This window comes from Peromyscus californicus, unplaced genomic scaffold, assembly GCF_007827085.1.
Source record: "Peromyscus californicus insignis strain IS unplaced genomic scaffold, ASM782708v3 Scaffold_4__1_contigs__length_199733344, whole genome shotgun sequence".
Taxonomy (NCBI): Eukaryota; Metazoa; Chordata; class Mammalia; order Rodentia; family Cricetidae; genus Peromyscus; species Peromyscus californicus.
In genome coordinates, this window is record NW_026294562.1 from 152,842,779 (window position 1) to 152,859,196 (window position 16,418).

The 16,418-nt window shown below is 50.1% G+C and overlaps 1 protein-coding gene across 1 annotated transcript in view; it reads right to left on the bottom strand.

The window, feature by feature from the left end:
* The window catches only part of Nav2 (neuron navigator 2), a 367,113-nt gene extending 353,120 nt beyond the window's left edge, over window positions 1-13,993 (bottom strand). Inside the window, 1 exon segment of the mRNA XM_052762814.1 lies at window positions 12,997-13,993. Within this exon segment, the coding sequence (XP_052618774.1) occupies window positions 12,997-13,254 (258 nt within the window). The 5' untranslated portion in view covers window positions 13,255-13,993.
* Window positions 13,994-16,418: the final 2,425 nt, after the last annotated feature.

The following is a 16,418-nucleotide window of genomic DNA, read 5'->3' on the forward strand; positions in this document are numbered from 1 at the left end:
ATATTCGGCTAGCTAGAAGGAAAAAGGAGTTCAGGTCAGTATTAAAGGGAAAGCCAATGAGTCCATCCACCAAGCCCATGAGGTTGCTGGAGACATCTCTAGGTTAGTTCTTTCCGGGCTAGAGTGCCCTGGAGAGGCCCTATGGTATGTTAGAAGGCAGGTCTTAGCTTTGGTCTCCTGGAAGGCCTTAAGCAGGCTTTGACCCTCTGTCTGCTGTATCTTTCTTCCCACCCTCAACCACACTCTGGCTCAGTCCTTGCAAAGGGTAGACTGGCTGGGGATGCAGGCTCTTCACTTGCTGGCTGAGCTTGCAACCTTCCACTCAGGAGGTGTGTGACCTGGGGCATTCTGTTTATAGTCTCCATGCCTCTCCTCACCTGTCAACGGGAGACCACCGTGGAAGCACCCAGACACACTGCTTTTGTGTAGGGAAATGAGAAACGCCATACCAAAAGCCTGGAGGAGCACCCGGCACAGAGTGACCATTCTGGAAAGAGGAGTGATTTTATCTATCCCCTGCCAGGGACTATTACAGACATGAACAGCTCTCCCCACACAGAGACCCACTAAAATGCTATGTTTTCCCGGGGGAAAATGATCTGCAGCTGACTACTTATTCAATGTCCAGATGCTCCAGGCTCCATCAGCACAAGACACATTAGATACATGGTAAATAGCAGGGGAGGCAGGAGAGTACCCCAGCTCTCCCAGATGTCCAGCTTGGAGATGGGGACAATCTAGAAGGTTGGTAATAAAGACCATGGAACAGAGTCCAAGCATTCTAGTACTAGCTTTACATTGGCTTGGCTAGATTGCTGGCTGATCCTGAACCACATAAACAAAAATGCACGCCAAGATGGTCTTATCCACCTGTGGGGCTGGCCCAGGGATCTCAGTGATTTCAGCCAATTGTTATCCTGCTTCTTTGATTCTGTGAGCCGAATGCAAAGGCTTCCTAGTATGAATAAATTAATATTCTTTTGAAAAACTTGGTAGAAGGAGAAATGCCACAGCCATAGACTGGTTCTGGTACATCATACTGTCAGGCCCTTCTGAGCAGAACATCTTATCTGTGGATCTGGTCCTGGAGGAGGGAGGTCTGGGGTCTAGTTTGCACTCCGGTCCTTGGAGCTGGGAGCCTCCTCAGACATGGCTTTCTCCATCTGTACCATGAAACTGGGACCAGATGGCCTCTAAGATCTCCCCTGGTTCAGGTATCCCAAGTCTCCAGGCTTTATAGGCACAGATCACGAATGATGCAGCTATCCAAAGTAAACCTGCTTCTTCCTAGTCTGGTTTGTCACCTAAATGCTGGCCTTGCCTCTGAGGCTTGCCTTCTTAGGTCTCTCTAGTCAGCTAACCACCAAAGTCCATGCACCAGAAGGCCTGAGTACTCTGGGACACTGGCAGCCTACGCATTTTGACGCAAACAAACCAGCCCTCTCTGGTCTGAAAAGAATCAGAGCAAATCTGCATGAAATGAGGACTGTGTTCAGAGCAGCAGCCAGCCACACGAGGCGGGAGGACAGGAAGGAGGACCTGCCAGCTGTGAGGCACATGGGCCCCACTGGCCCTCCGCACAGGGGTGACCCGCTGCATAACAACCACAGCAGTGGGAAAAGGAGATGGTACACAGATTGTAGAAGAGGTGGGCAAGACACATAGGCCCTCTCTGGTGACAGGCTGGACCTGGCAACACCTGGGAAGCCCCATAAGAGATAAGACAGAACACAGAGGAAGGCCAAGACCAGCAAAGCAGGGAATGGGCTCTGAGGAAAGGACACCTCAGCATGAGCCCCAGGCCTCCTCTGGTTACCGGCAAAGTAATTCCGCAGTCAGCAGCACAGATCTGGAATCAGAGAAAGCCGAGTTGTAATTCTATGACTGTACCTACCACCTGAGCGACCTGCCAGAGTCCCCAAACGCTTTAAGGCAACCGTCCTTGCTGACCCGTTTCTCTTCTGTGGTAAATTAGGAGCAGGGTCATCACCTCTGACAGTCATTGCGAGGACCAGAGGATTCTTACATGCCATGGCTTAGATACTGGTTGTACCTCTCTGAGGCTCATGGGTCAGACACTCGGTCTCCAGGTGGTAGTACTAGAAGGTGGTGGGACTTCTAAGGGGTCGGGCCCTCGATTCACTGGAGTGTACCTTCAGAAGGGAACACTGGTCTCCTGGAGTCATTTCTTGTGAGAGATAAATGATATGAAAGCCCGAGCCAGACCCTGGCCCCTCTGTGACTTCCTGTTTGGGAATGCCGCTCAGTATTTGTTTCTCAAACTCTGCCTTTGCTCTCTGCTACTGAGTGGCACAGCCAGGGGGGCGGGGGGGGGGGGGGACTTGAAAGAGCTTGCAACATGTTGTTTGGATTTGTAACTTCTGAGGCCATACACTACATAAATCTCCTTTCTCCATGGGTAGGCTACTTCAGGTACTTTTGTTGCTGTTGCAAAATGGACTAAACACAGTCTGAAAACAGCATATGCATCGTTGGAGCGGCTCTCATTTCTAGAAGCTCTGTACTATCCATGGATTTTCTCAGCCTTCTCCTTCTCAATATACATCCAAACTCTTCTCAGATCTTTCTTCCTAGGTAGGACAGAGGGAGTTGCCCCTACCACCATTACTACATGCTGATAAGGCTTATTCACTAGAGCAGCCTCATGGCTGTGCATTGTGAGTAGCCTGTGTGAGGGAAATGCCTTCACCTCCACACAGGCAGACAACACGCCACGGCAGAACTGTGACAAGGGCCTCACCAGGATGCAAGTTGTCAACTCTATGTACCCTACACTTGGTCACCCCTGTCATGTGACCTCAGCTCACATGCAAGATCCACAGGCTTCTGCTACAGCTTTGTGAGCACAGCTTGTGTTAGTCACTCTGTTACTATAACAAACACCCACAACGTCTTATCAAAAGGAAGGGTTTATTTTGGGTCACAGTCTGATTCCATGACCCGATGGTCCTGTTGCTTTTAGACTTGTGGCAATTCATCATGGTGGCAGCATGGAGTGGAGTGGAACTGCCCACTTCACAGCCAGAGAGCAAAAGAGACAAAGAGGAAGTGGTTGGGGCCTCCCCAGCTCCTTTGAGGACACACCCTCGGTGACCTGGAGACCACCCCATAGGCCCACCTCTGACAGTTTCCCACACTGTCCCAATAGCTCAAAGAAGAACTTCCTAGATGCAAACCGTGGTGGGTGCAGTTCATGGTCAGTATCCACTTACTCCTGTTTGCCCGTTCTTTCTTTCGGCTCATGTCACCCTTTGTCCCTTCTGCAAAGAACCTATGATATTCCAGCCAGGGTCAGGGAACAGACACCTCTGATCCACACAAGCAGCCACAGAACACGAAAGGCCACAGAACCCGCCCGGTGCCATGGAGAAGACACTGTCCAGATCACCTAAGCGAAGGCTTCCTAGAGGTAGAGACAGTGAGACTGAACGCAAATAGTTGGCAGCCAGGAGAGACCTCAAAAAGGTGAAGGAAAGGGTGAGAGTAAAGGTAGCCTCATTCATTGTCTTGCCAGAGCCTGGCCAGAGGGACCCAATCGGGGAGGTTTGACTTTTTTTCTTAATCTTTATTTCCAGGGTCAGTGAGATGGCTCCACAACCCGAGCTCCAGCCCCAGAGACCACAAGGTAGACAGAGAGCATCAGCTCCTAAAAGCTGTCCTCTGACCTCCACCCATGTGCTGTGGCATGCAAAGACTCTTCCCAACACAAACAAGCATAAACAAACACATAAATACGTGAAATAAATAAGTAAATAATTTTTCATAAAATTCTTTCACATGGGTAGGTGGTTTAGAATTACCTAAGATTTTTGTAAAAGACTGCTAAGTGAAATTGGATCTTGTGAGTTTCATAAAACACTAGGAAACTTTCTTACTCTTCAAGAAATTAAGCCGAGGCGTTCACACGGCACCAGGAAGGAGAGGGAGCATTTAAACCAGGTGAAGCACACATGGCCAGGCTACTGGGAACACACCCATGCAGGTTCCTCCTCCATTTCTGTTCTCACAGGTGAGAGGCCACAACACGGGCACTGACAATAAGCAGCATTCAGCTAGGGCTCTGTTTTATTTTGTTTACCAACATCTTACTTAGAAAATTATCAAGCCTACAGGAAAATCGAAAGAACTGCATATCCACTTTAGTTTTCTCCTCTCAGGAGATAGTATCTGTTTGTCTGTCTCTGCCATCTCTGTCCTTGTGTGTATCTCTCTCTCACACACGCACGCCAAACTATTTCAGAATGTTGCTGACATCAAGACACTTTGCTTCTAAGTATTTAACTCATATCTCCCAGGGACTAGGACATGTTCTTATATAACTCCACGGCCATGGCACTGATGGGATGTCATGATTAGTTATCCATTCCACATTCAAGCACCTCTGTTGCCTCCAGAATGTCCTGTGTGACCTCTGCTCACCCAAGAACCAGTCAGGGAACTATCAGTGGATTTGTTTGCCATGGTTCCTTGGTCAACTTTCTCCTTTTAGTCTTACTTACTTATCTTATTTGTTTTGGTCTTTTATGACATTGACTATTGCAGAGATACCAGGGCTACTGCCATAAAGATGGCGCAGGTAAAGAAAACTGGTTGATTTTGAAGAGGACTCAAGTTTGGTTCCCAGTTTATAACCATTCATCTCTCCAGTTCCAGGGGATCTGGCACCCTCTTCTGGTCTCTGCAGGCACTGCATGCACATGGTACACACACACACATGGAGGCAAAACACCCATATACATAAAACAAAACTGAATAAATATTATTATTATTATTATTATTATTATTAAAGATCAATCTGTACTGAGCATGGTGGCACACACCTGCAATCTTAGCACACAGAAAGCAGAGGCAGGAGGATCTTGGGTTAGAGGTGCACTTAAGTTATTTAACAAGACTCTGTCTCAAAACAAATGAACAAACCAAAACCACTCTATAATGAGGACTTACCTGATTGCTTCCTCATGCAGGCAAATAGTTTCCATCAAATTCCCTGTTTTCCCTTCTGTCTCACACCTGCCCTGACAGTTCTTATCACTAGCCACCCTGAAGGGCCCTGTGGCCTCAGAGAACATGGGACTCTATACATCCAGAAAAACTTAACTGATATTGTTAATCAACTAACATTTGTTTAATACTGAAGGAATATTTTCAGATCCTGGGGTGGGAGAGAGGAATAAAATTATACACTCTCTTAGTCTGCATTCTATTGCTGTGAAGAAACACCATGACCACAGCAAATCTTACAAAGGAAAGCATTTAATCGGAGCTGGCTTATAGTTTCAGGAGTTTAGTCCATTACCATCATGGTGGGAAGCATGGCAGCAGGCTGGCAGACATGGAGCTATAGAAGTAACTGAGAGTTCTACATCTGGATCGGTAGGCAGGAGGAAGAGAGAGACATTGGGCCTCGTTCTCAAACCTCAAAGCCTGCCTGCCCCCTGTGATACACTTCCTCCAACAAGGCCACACCTACTCCAACAAGAATGCCACTCCCTATGAGTCTATGGGGGCCATTTTCATTCAAATTACCATCTGCCAAGCTAAAGGAAACTGAGAAGCAGCCTGCTGTGGTCCCATCTTAGCAAGGCCTTTTGAGACTCCCCCCCCCCCCCCAACGGACTTTCACATTTGCCATTTAAGGACCTTGACTTTGGATGTTAAAACACATGGATTCAAATTCTGGGTATACCATTTACCAGCTGTGCAACATGGCACAGGAGCTGAATCTTTCTAAACTGAGATGCTAAAATGAGTAGTACCTTATCCATTAGACTTGCCTCTGTTGACCTGACAGTGAGTCTTTAAGAAGGGTAGCAAAAGTAACTTCCTTTCCATGGGCTAAGCAGGTCACCAAGGCTAGATGCTCAGAAAGGCAAGATGATTCTTAGAAGGTCATCAGCAGGGGTCAAAAGAACTAACTAAATAGAACCAAATCTCCTGGATCCCAGAGAGGTCATTCTTTTGTGGAAGCAGCATCTCCCTCGTGGGATGCTGTGGGTTATGCTCGTGGACAGGTGTCTAGTCTGTATATCAGGGAAGTCTAGAGGCTGTGCTCATCAGGGTCAATGATTTCTGTAATTTTCTTATTGGGGTGGGGAGGATAGGAGTGTCTGGGGGGTATATGTTCACGTATGCTTGTCCATGTGTGAACACCTGTGTGGAGCACTGTCATCCTCAATTGCTCTCCATCTTACTTTTGGAGATAAGGTCTCTTACTGAGCCTGGACCTTGCTAATTTGCCTGAAACTGACTGGCCAGCAGCTCTTCCTATGACCACTCCCAACCCCCAACCCTTACTCCAAGAGTCCTTGTGCTTGACTTTTTTTTTTTTTTTAACATGGGTTCTAGGAATTAGACTCAGTCCTCATGACTTCACAGCCAGAACCTGGCTCTCTGCGCCATCTCCTCAGCCCCATTATAATTATCCATATTCTGTCACGCTGTCGTGAGGAGCTGATTTCCCAAGCTGCATGGAATCCTGAAGAGGAGGAACCATTTCTGACTTTCTCTTTTCTACCAGGGATATAGAAACAGAATGGGTTAGAATCACCCCAAATTTGCCAATTCCGTATATGGTGCATGCCTGACAGTATTGAGAGTTCACATGGAAGGCGGGACAAACCCTTCTGATGCTGTGGGGTCTTTGTCTGCAGAGCACAAGAGAAGGTTTGTTTGCCTTGGGAAAGGGGCACTAAGTCATGAGTCGCCCTAAGGTTTTATATGGGTGACTCAGGGCTCCTGTGAAAACTGCGAGTCACTTGCTATTGGCTAAGCAGAGATGGAAGCACAAAAGCCTGAGCAAGTTTTCTGTTTTTTCTAAATCACATGGCCCATTATGCTCAAGATGTTCTATGAACACACTGTCCATCCCCTCGAACAATGTGACCACAAGACAGGGTAGCCATTGAGAATCGGTCCTGTGGCTATTGGTAAAACACCACTGGGCAGCGGCCATCGAGCCTTGGGGCACCTTACTGACCAAACTGGTCGTGAGGCTTAATTCCCACTGCATATGCGGCAGCTGGGAGGGAAAAGGGCCTCCCTTCTACCCCCAGAACCATAAGCAGCCAGCAGGAAGCCTAGGCAATGGGCCTGTGACCTGCTGAGTTCTGGCCTGAGCTGGGCCATCAGACTGGGCGGCTTCATCCCACCACCTCAACAGTGGCAGCTAAGAGGGGCACACAGAGGAGGCCTTCTGCCAGTTTAGTTTGGAGCAGAACCCTCGGTTGGGTTAGCATTTTAGGAATGGTGTGTCTGTGACTAAAATGTCAACGTTTCAGTGAACAACTTCGGAAGCAACTTCTTCAGATGACCTTGTCCTGAGTTTGCTCCTGTTCCTGGGTCAGTGAACCAAAGCACCAATGTGCACTGGTTCTCGGTGGGGCAAGCCCATCCCTGTGGTCAGTCATGCACTTGGGAATCAGGTAGATGAGCTTAAGGTGAGGCAGACACGAGCCACGCTTTGATGCTGGGTTGTCAAAATATGCGGTACCACATGTTCCTTGCCCAATACAGGCCAGACCATGGATACTACAGTCTACCTGTGATATTTCATGGAATCCTCACAGCCTACAATAAGCAACACCATTTCTGTTTCACAGATTAAAAAAAAAAAAAAAAAAAAAAAGCCCGTGGTTTATCAATACCAAGTTATTTTCCCAAAGCCTGGATTTGAATCCAGATCTGCCTGCCAATAAAGCCTGAGTTACTGCACAGAACCGTTTCCAACTCATAGTCTGTCTTGACCTTAGCTTCCTCACATAAAGCACGCCAACCATTTCCCATTTGCCCAGCTTCTTGTGTCTCAAATTAAATGATAAAGGTATAAGGACTGGCACAGATGACCTGGCAGCTAGCAAGTGTTCTGTAAATGGCCCTTTCCCAGAGGCAAGGCTGAATTAAGAAATAAGAATTTCTGACCTTCAGCCAAAATCTTGCTGGGTGGTTTGGCTTTGCAGACTGGCTTCGGTAGTCAGAGGTCTGAGTAAAATGCCCCTCATGAGGCTGCAGCCCTTGCATCGCGTAAGTAAATAAAAATGAGCAGGGAGACGGTGCTTCAAATCTTGGTCAAGGAGAAAGTGTGAAAAGCGAAATGTAAACCTCGCCATTATCAAAGCTAAAATTTGGGCTATAACTCCCCCAGCCTCCTCTTTGATGTATGTGTGTGATTACATGTGCTCTGTACTTGAAGCTTTTCCATGTGTACAGAGCTGTGTATGTGTGTATAGATGTAGGCGTATTTATACGAAGATATATACACACTGAATGATCGCCCAAATAAGCCCCTGATTCTACCTTTAAAGTGTCTCTAGAGAATTAACCCAGGGGATAGGCAATAATATGTGAACTGTAAACAATCTTGCATGATGGCAGATAACCACAATATGAGTTCCCCTCCAAGAACCGAGAAAGAGAAGACAGGGAATAACACAATGGCAGAAAAACACACTAATCAAATCCATAATCAACTCTGATGATGGAGCAAAGATTCTAATCAAAACAGTGGAGCGAAGCAGCAACAGGTTGTAAGCTTGGAGCTGTGCTCTTCCCAGGGGCCTCACCCACGCTTTCTTTTTAAACATCTAAAACGCTCACATAGGATTTCAATCACTTCTAATTATTTTTTTTAGGAAATAAGTTGCAGGCTGAACACTAGCTCCTAAAAACAGGAAATATCAAAGTATGATGTGAATCATCTCTTCCGCCTGCAACTGCTTCTTAAAAAAATAGGTTAACCTCATCCTCAGATAGCCCAGGACTGCTCCTTTATCTGATGGTTGGCCACAGACTTGCACACTAATCCAGAGCATGTGTCTAAAAAAACGATTACTTACACATGGTCATAGTTCACAACACATGAGAGAGCGGAACAGATATTATAAATGGTCCATCTCGGGGAGGCCCAGGTAGCAGCACAGTAGCACAAAGGGCGTCAGAAGGACCTGAATGAGGCAGCATAGGGACTGCAGGAGACTGAGATCAAACTGCAGGCCTGTAGGGGGCTCCAGGAGGAGTCAGAGGTTGACAGCCTTTAACAGCTACTGGCTTACAAGTCTTTCACGGTAGGAGAGAACATGTGTGGGGTGGGGAAGATGAGTGAAAACTCACGGAGTAAAAGGAATTACTGGGTAAGAAAACAGGAGTGGAGCCTGGCATGGTTAATCCCAGCACTTGGAGGCAGAGGCAGGTGGGTCTCTTCGAGTTCAAGGCCAGCCTGGTCTACAGAGTGAGTAAGAGGCCCCGTAGTGAAACAAGAAAACAGGAATGCTTTGCCCTAAAACTACCATGTGTTGTGTCTGAGACCCAAGCTAACAACAGTCATTTGTTGTTGCATCCCAAGAGTCGGTTAGGAGCCAGGTTCTGTAGGAGACAACACCATCTCCCTAGTTTCTCGCCACTGGCCTGTATGCAGTTACCACCCAGTAGAGGCCAGCACAAGCATCCAGTAACTGCCCAGCCTCTGCTCTTCCTCACACCATTTTCCTAAAATGGAAAGCACCCAGTCTAGAACATAAACAGAGGAACATCCCCTTGGGCTCTGCACCACCGCAGGGCAGCTTAACCTCCACTCCTTTGTTCTTGTTCGCCTCCTCTGTCCTCCCCAGCAGGCACTCCTGTCCACTCCCGGGGCCCAGCCCATCTCCCGCCTCCTCTGTGAGCCTCCCTGGTCTTTTCCAGTCCTTGAGATCCTAGCCTTCCTTCCAGCATCTCCACTCCTCAGCCCCAGTACATCCTTAGCTCTCCAGTGTTGCCCTCTGCTGGATACAGAAGTCGTGCCATCCCAGTGGGATACATCATCCCCAAGACCCAGACCTCCATGCCTTATTTGTCATGAGCTCTGCCACAGCATGAAAGACAGTGATGGAGAGTGGGCACGTCACTGGCCCAGCACCTGAGCTGGGATTCCTGTTCTGCCACACTGGACAATGTGGATCAGTGGTGACATCTGTGGTCTGATAACTCAAGGTCTATAATTGGCCAGCACTGCTGTGGCTCTCCCTGTCCCACATCACAGTTAAGGGGGTTTGAGTTCTAATGCTACCACCTCCACTGCTCTCAAAGCCATTTAACCTTGATTTCCTTGTGTGTAAAATGGGGATAATTATTCTGATTGCATCAGATTATTAAGAGAATAAAAGGAGGGTTTTTGTTTTGTTTGTTTTTTAATGCAAAACACCCAGAACAATTCCTGGTACCTATGAAGTCCAAGGCAAGGGTGCCTTCTTTATGTTCTTGTTATCTTAGGACATGGCCAAATGCACCACTCCCTCTCTAAGTGTTCCTGTGAAGACCAATGAGATCCCATGGAAAGAGCCCAACACATCAGGCATTCCACAGGTCATCCCACCCCTCATCCTCCCACAGAGCCTGGAACTGTGCCAGGCAGGGAGAGAGGCCTGTAAACACTTGTGAACAGTTTGACACCTTCCCAGAGCCCTGTCTTCTCACTTAAAGGATACAAAGTTTTTCTTAATACTCATAATTCCCATGGCTGCTTGTGCCCATTTTTACAGATGGAAGCATTGAGGTCCAGGGGAGTAGTTAACAGACTAGGCCACTCAGCTAACATATGTCATACAAAGCAAGGCACCACTGATGGCCAGTGCTTTAAAACCTGTGCTATTAGTCACTACACAACCCAGCCAGTCTCCTGCCAAAAATCCCCTAACCAATGGCAAGATATCATCTGCCACTGAGTTCATCATTTCCTGAGTGTCTTCTAATGATAAACATTAAGTTTGGGATCAGGAAATTACCAGGTACCAAGTCAGCCAAGGTCCTCAAGCCATAATCGAGGGACTTTTCTGGAAGGTGAATGTGCACTGTCTGTCACCATGGGGATACCCTGTTCAAAGACGGAGAAATCCTTTTGCCAAAGCCCCTTTGATGTCAGGGTGGGGCGATGAGTGCCTGTTACATAGAAGAGCTCCTAGGAGACCCAGGGGCTGGCGAGGAGGGGCCAGCTGGGAAACCAGGACTGTCCATTGGAAAGTGGCCAGTTTCCTGAGCCACCTATCCAGATCACCCTCGTGATGCAGAGGATCCATGGAGAGCAAGAGAGGTGGAATGTGGGGTGCTGGGGACAGTGGGGCACAGGGGAAGCAGCGCCTCCAGGGAATAGCACCAAGTTAGCCCCTCATGGAGAAGTCCAGGAGCAATTTTTTTTTTTTTTTTTTTTTTTGGTTTTTCGAGACAGGGTTTCTCTGTGTAGCTTTGCGCCTTTCCTGGGACTCACGTGGTAGCCCAGGCTGGCCTCGAACTCACAGAGATCCGCCTGCCTCTGCCTCCCGAGTGCTGGGATTAAAGGCGTGCGCCACCACCTCCCGGCGCAATTTTTTTTTTAATAGTGAATCACCTTCCTGAGCCTGCCCACTTGCAGTCCTCTGCCAATGTTTGTTAAATGAAAGGTCAAATGGGCAATAGCAGGCAGCAGTCTGGCTGTGAATGAGCCCAGCATCTGCCTTCCCGTTCATACCTAGGTTCCTCCTCACCAGGCTTGAGGGTATGTGTCACATTCTCAGTCACTGTTCCAAAATACCACCCACTCCACCCCCACCCATGAAGGAGGCACCCCGGTGCTCACCCTCGTTTCAGAGCCCTCTGGACAAGTTCTGAAGCTATAAGAAAAAGGGCAGAGTACCCAGCCTAGCAGAGCCAGGGCCCAGGAGCACTGGAGGAAATCTTGCCTTCCTCCCACACACCATCAGTCAGAGCTGTCAGCTTCCAAAAATGTTTAGCAAGTGCGGCATCAAGAGGGACATGCTGATGGGCCGGGTGTGGGAGCTTGTGTGGGGAGGGCTTTCTCTGGCTCTGAGTTCCAACAGTCTGTCTCCAACCGGCTTTTAGCTCCAGTTCCTCCATCAGAAAGCTAGGAATGTGTTGAGTGTTAACCGCCAATCAAAGAAAGCTACAGAAGGTAGAGTCTCTGTGAGCAGAGAAGTAGGTGCCCAAAAGGTCTGCTGGTCCATTGCTACTTCTCTCATACCAACCCCAAACTGCCTCTCCTCTCCTGACTGGGACAGTCACATCCGTCAGGTCGGCCTGTCCCTAAAAGTCCCTGCTGACTGGCAGCCAAGAAAATACAGCATGCCCCTGCTCCCTCCTGCCAGAAGAGGAGGAAGGCAGCAGTCCAAGAGAAACTGATTGGCCCTTAAGGATTTCCTTAAAAGAGATTGCATGGCCAGGGCCTGTCACCCTGCCCAGTAGGGGGATGCCTGCTCTGCCCGGAAAGGTACAAGTCACCGTTTCTCTTCCAGGCATTCTCTCACCCACACCATCATCTCCCTAATCACCAGAGCCACCAACACGGGTAGCATAGACTACCCAGGAAGGAGGGGCTTAGCTTCGGCAGCCATTCTGAGACAGCCAAGCCACCCCTACGACAACTGCAAGCCCAGCCACTAGCTGCTCCAGCAAGCTAGCAGTCAGCAGCACCTGGCCAGAATCCTTTCTCCCTAAAGATGGGACGGGAACAAGCTATCTTCAAGCTAGGAGGAGGGCAGGTTCCGGGGCAACCACCCAGCATCCCTTGTCCTGGATCTCATAGCTGGGCCAGGTGGTATCCAATCCAAAGAGGCACCAGACCATTCCTTCACGGGGTTACCACCCGAGCACGGACACACATCATAGCAGGAGAAACTGTCTCCTTGGGGCCAAGCACTCAGCATTCAGGCCCTAACATTTCCAATGTCAGCATGTGCTTTTTGAGACTACCTCTACACCTGCTCCAACCCCAGAGAAGCCGCAGGCTACCAGCACCCCTCAGATTTGCGGAGCTCCTTAGGCGAACCTCTGGCACCCTGGCCACACCCACTGACCAGTGTATCCTTCCAGTCTGCCAGCTGAAGGGGTATGCTTCCTCTCCCCAACTACCTTATGGTAGCCTCTCCTCCAGGCAGCCCTGTCCCTCCCCCATGAAGGATCACCCATCACCACCCCAACCCCAACAGTGCCCTGGCACACAGCACCCCTCACCTGGGTATCGAACCCGTTCTCCAGAGAGCTGCTTTTCCGCAACGGGAGCCCCTCCCCCGTCGGCTCCTGCAGCCCCTGCGATTTCAGGGGGAGCTGGCTAGTGTAGGCCGTCTTGCTCACCTCCACCTTGCTTCCCAACTTAAGGTAGCAGGGCTGGGGACCAGTCCGGGCCGGGGGCACGTGCAGGATGGGCGCGGCGCTGTGCACCGGTTTGGGCAGTCCCGACTTCATTTTGGAGGCTACCAGGATGGCCGGCATCTTCTCCCGGGGCTTCGGTTTTCCCAGCACGTCCCTGGCAGCGGCTGCGGAGGCGACCGCTAAAGGCAGCGCGGGCAGCCGAGCAGGCGCCGGGCCTCGGCCCGCGAGGCGCCCACCAACAGTGGAGAAAAAAAATAAAAAATAAAATCCCCGGGTCGGGGAGCAGGGGAAATCCTGCGAGCGCGCCTGCGGGGGTGGCGGGCTGGTCACTGCCCTCAGCAGGTTCCACCTGCGCGTATGTCGCAGCGGGCGGCCTGCTCAGAAGCTCGGGGACCGCCGCCTCTGGCAATTCTTCTCCTGGGAAACCGTGGCGTGGACGCCCATATTAACTTGTCATTGCATCTCGGAAGTGAGGAGGCTCCTTAGGAAAAGACACAGGCTAGGGACTCACACGTCGCGCTCCGGAGGCTGCGGGTGTGAACCGCGGAGCAAATGAGCGGAGAATGGGGAGACGGAGGGCTCACGGAGCAGAGGAGGTCTCAACCGCGGGGCGGCTGTCACCCTGCAAGCACGCCGCAGTGTCACCCGCGCCGAAGCGGACGCACGACGATCTCCCCAGAAAGGTCTTGTCTGGGCGTGACAGCCGGTCACCGCTGTTCACAAGCCCCTGGAACACACAGCACCTGAGCGCCTGCGGATCTGCCCATGCTCCGTGCGCTCGAGAGCAGCACGGCGGTGGCGGTGGGGCGCGGGCACCGGGACGCGCAGCTGGCCGGGCTGGTTGCGCTGCGCGGCGCTGAGCTCCGGGGAAGGCAGCGCGGGCTGCAGGGCTGGACGCAGGGGAGGACCGGCTGCGGCGCGCGCTGACAGCCCGGGCCGTTCCCGCGCGCCCATTGGTTCGCGGCGGACCAATCCGAGGTCGCGACTCGCACTGCAAGGGGGCGTGGCCTCAACTCCCGGGGCCGCCGCCGAAACTCTGGGGCCGCGCTTGGCCGCAAGTACAAAGCGAGCTGGTGGCCGCTCTGCGGCACGGCCCCGGCGCGCGCCTCCCTGCGGGCCACCACCCCCGCGTCCCCGGAGCCGCCCGAAAACGCCGTTGGAACGCAGATTCCCGCCTCTCCCCGTCCCCCCACCCCCCGCCCTGGCATGTGTCGGGGACATCGGTTTCCCTTTTTCAAAATGGCTTGGGTCATCTCAACGGTTTGCGGGTTTCGGAGACACGCCCCAGCCTCCCTGCACCTCCATCGGGATTGACAGGGCAGGTCTCCTTGTCCCCTGCCTGAAGGACACTCCAGCCATTTCTCCTTTCCGGGCGGGCCCAGGGGCCTCCCAACAGTTTCCTCTGGGACATTCAAATGTTGCACATTGCACTTAAGTATTTGAAGTATTTATAGGCTGATACAATGGCCGGGGAAGCTTCGCGCCCCAAGACAGCTCCTCCCGCCACCTACCACAGACTGTAATTAGAGCGGCTTGGTGACCCGGGCAGGCTGAGGCCAAACCTGCCCCGGTTTCATGGTTTCATTCTGGCCTGCCTGCCTGCCTGCCTGGCTGCTCCTGGGACGTGCCAAGACCACAGGTTTCTCCACTTGGAATCGCTGGAGGATCTCTTCCTCTCTGACACAGTCTGAGGGCTGAAGGAAAAAGAGATAGATGATCCAAGCAGGCTGCTTTGGGGTTGGTGGTGGAGGAGGCCAACCTGGAGAACGGTTTGGATTTGAATTGGGAAGTTTCTCCACCTTCACAGACCTTCTAAAACTGCGGGTGTCTCGTGCAGTCAAGTAGAGGTTTGAGTACATTTCCCTAAAACCTCTGCCCCGGCTAAATGAGGTAGTGCCTGCCAGTGTAGGGGACCAGAAAAGGCCGTGTCTTTGTTATTAATGTGCCAGCATGTCCCACCATATAAGCCACTTTTCTCTGAGTGTAGAATACAAATTGTCACTTTATTCCTACCCTATAGCCTGATCTACAAGATCCATAGAGTTAATTTTCTATCGTCCTAATGCTATTGACTGTATCCCTGGCAAAACTCTAACGTGGTCAGGAATGGTGGTGCAAGCCTGTAATTTCTGCTACTACAGAGGCTGAGGCAAGAGGATCCCAAGCTCGGGGCAATTTTATGAGACTCTGTGTCCAAATAAAAGTTAAAAATGAGCCGGGCGGTGGTGGCGCACGCCTTTAATCCCAGCACTCGGGAGGCAGAGCCAGGCGGATCTCTGTGAGTTCGAGGCCAGCCTGGGCTACCAAGTGAGTTCCAGGAAAGGCGCAAAGCTACACAGAGAAACCCTGTCTCGAAAAACCAAAAAAAAAAAAAAAAAAAAAAAAAAAAAAAAACAAAAACGGTTGGAGATGTAGCTCAGTGGTGGACAGCTTTCTTGCTTAGCATAAGCAAGAGTCTGATTTCAGTGCCCAGGACTGTAAATAAGCGCCCTGATTCTCAACTTGTATCAGGCAGTAGAGCCTTTGGCAGGTAGTAAGCATATGACAAGGAATCCTTACGATGGGATCAATGCTCATATTAGAGGAGATGGGATGAAGACAGATGATTGCTTTCTGATAGTGAAATGGCAGTCTGTCTGGATCACAGAAACAGCCCTTGACAAGAATATAACCATGGCTATAGCCTGGTCCCAGACCTCCAGCCTCTACGCCTAGGAGAAAATAGATGTTTGTCATTTAAACTGTCCTGTCTACAGCTTAAATGCTATTGTGGCTTAAATTAAAATCCAAAGTAAAAACTAAGACCAAAGTAAAAGTTCAGTCTTAAAACAGCCCCTGCAGCATTCAGAGGTGAGATGGTACTCTCCATCCCCCATCCATTCTGTTTGCAGGGACTTTTGACCCTAGCTAGAGGGAGATCCACATAGCCTGTTTCAGTTCTTTGTGTTGCTTTCTGAAATTAATTGTTACAAATGGTCCCTGAGACGGTGCACTCCGACCTCACCCATCCGAATGACCTCCTATGCTGGTGTCTTGCTTTAATTTATTTATTGTTTCGTGCATTCTCTTCTAAAGAAATAAATGTTTTGAAGAACCATATTTTGACTTTCATGAGATTCTGTCAGAACTGAGCAGAATGCTATGGACTGAAAACTACCCAAATTGTTGCTGAATATGAATGCATGGTGAGATTGCCTTTTAGTAGGAATATACCAAAATGAAAAAAGCTTATGCTACATTCCACCTTGAACTCTAGTTCTTGCAGATATATGAAGAGTTGTAGA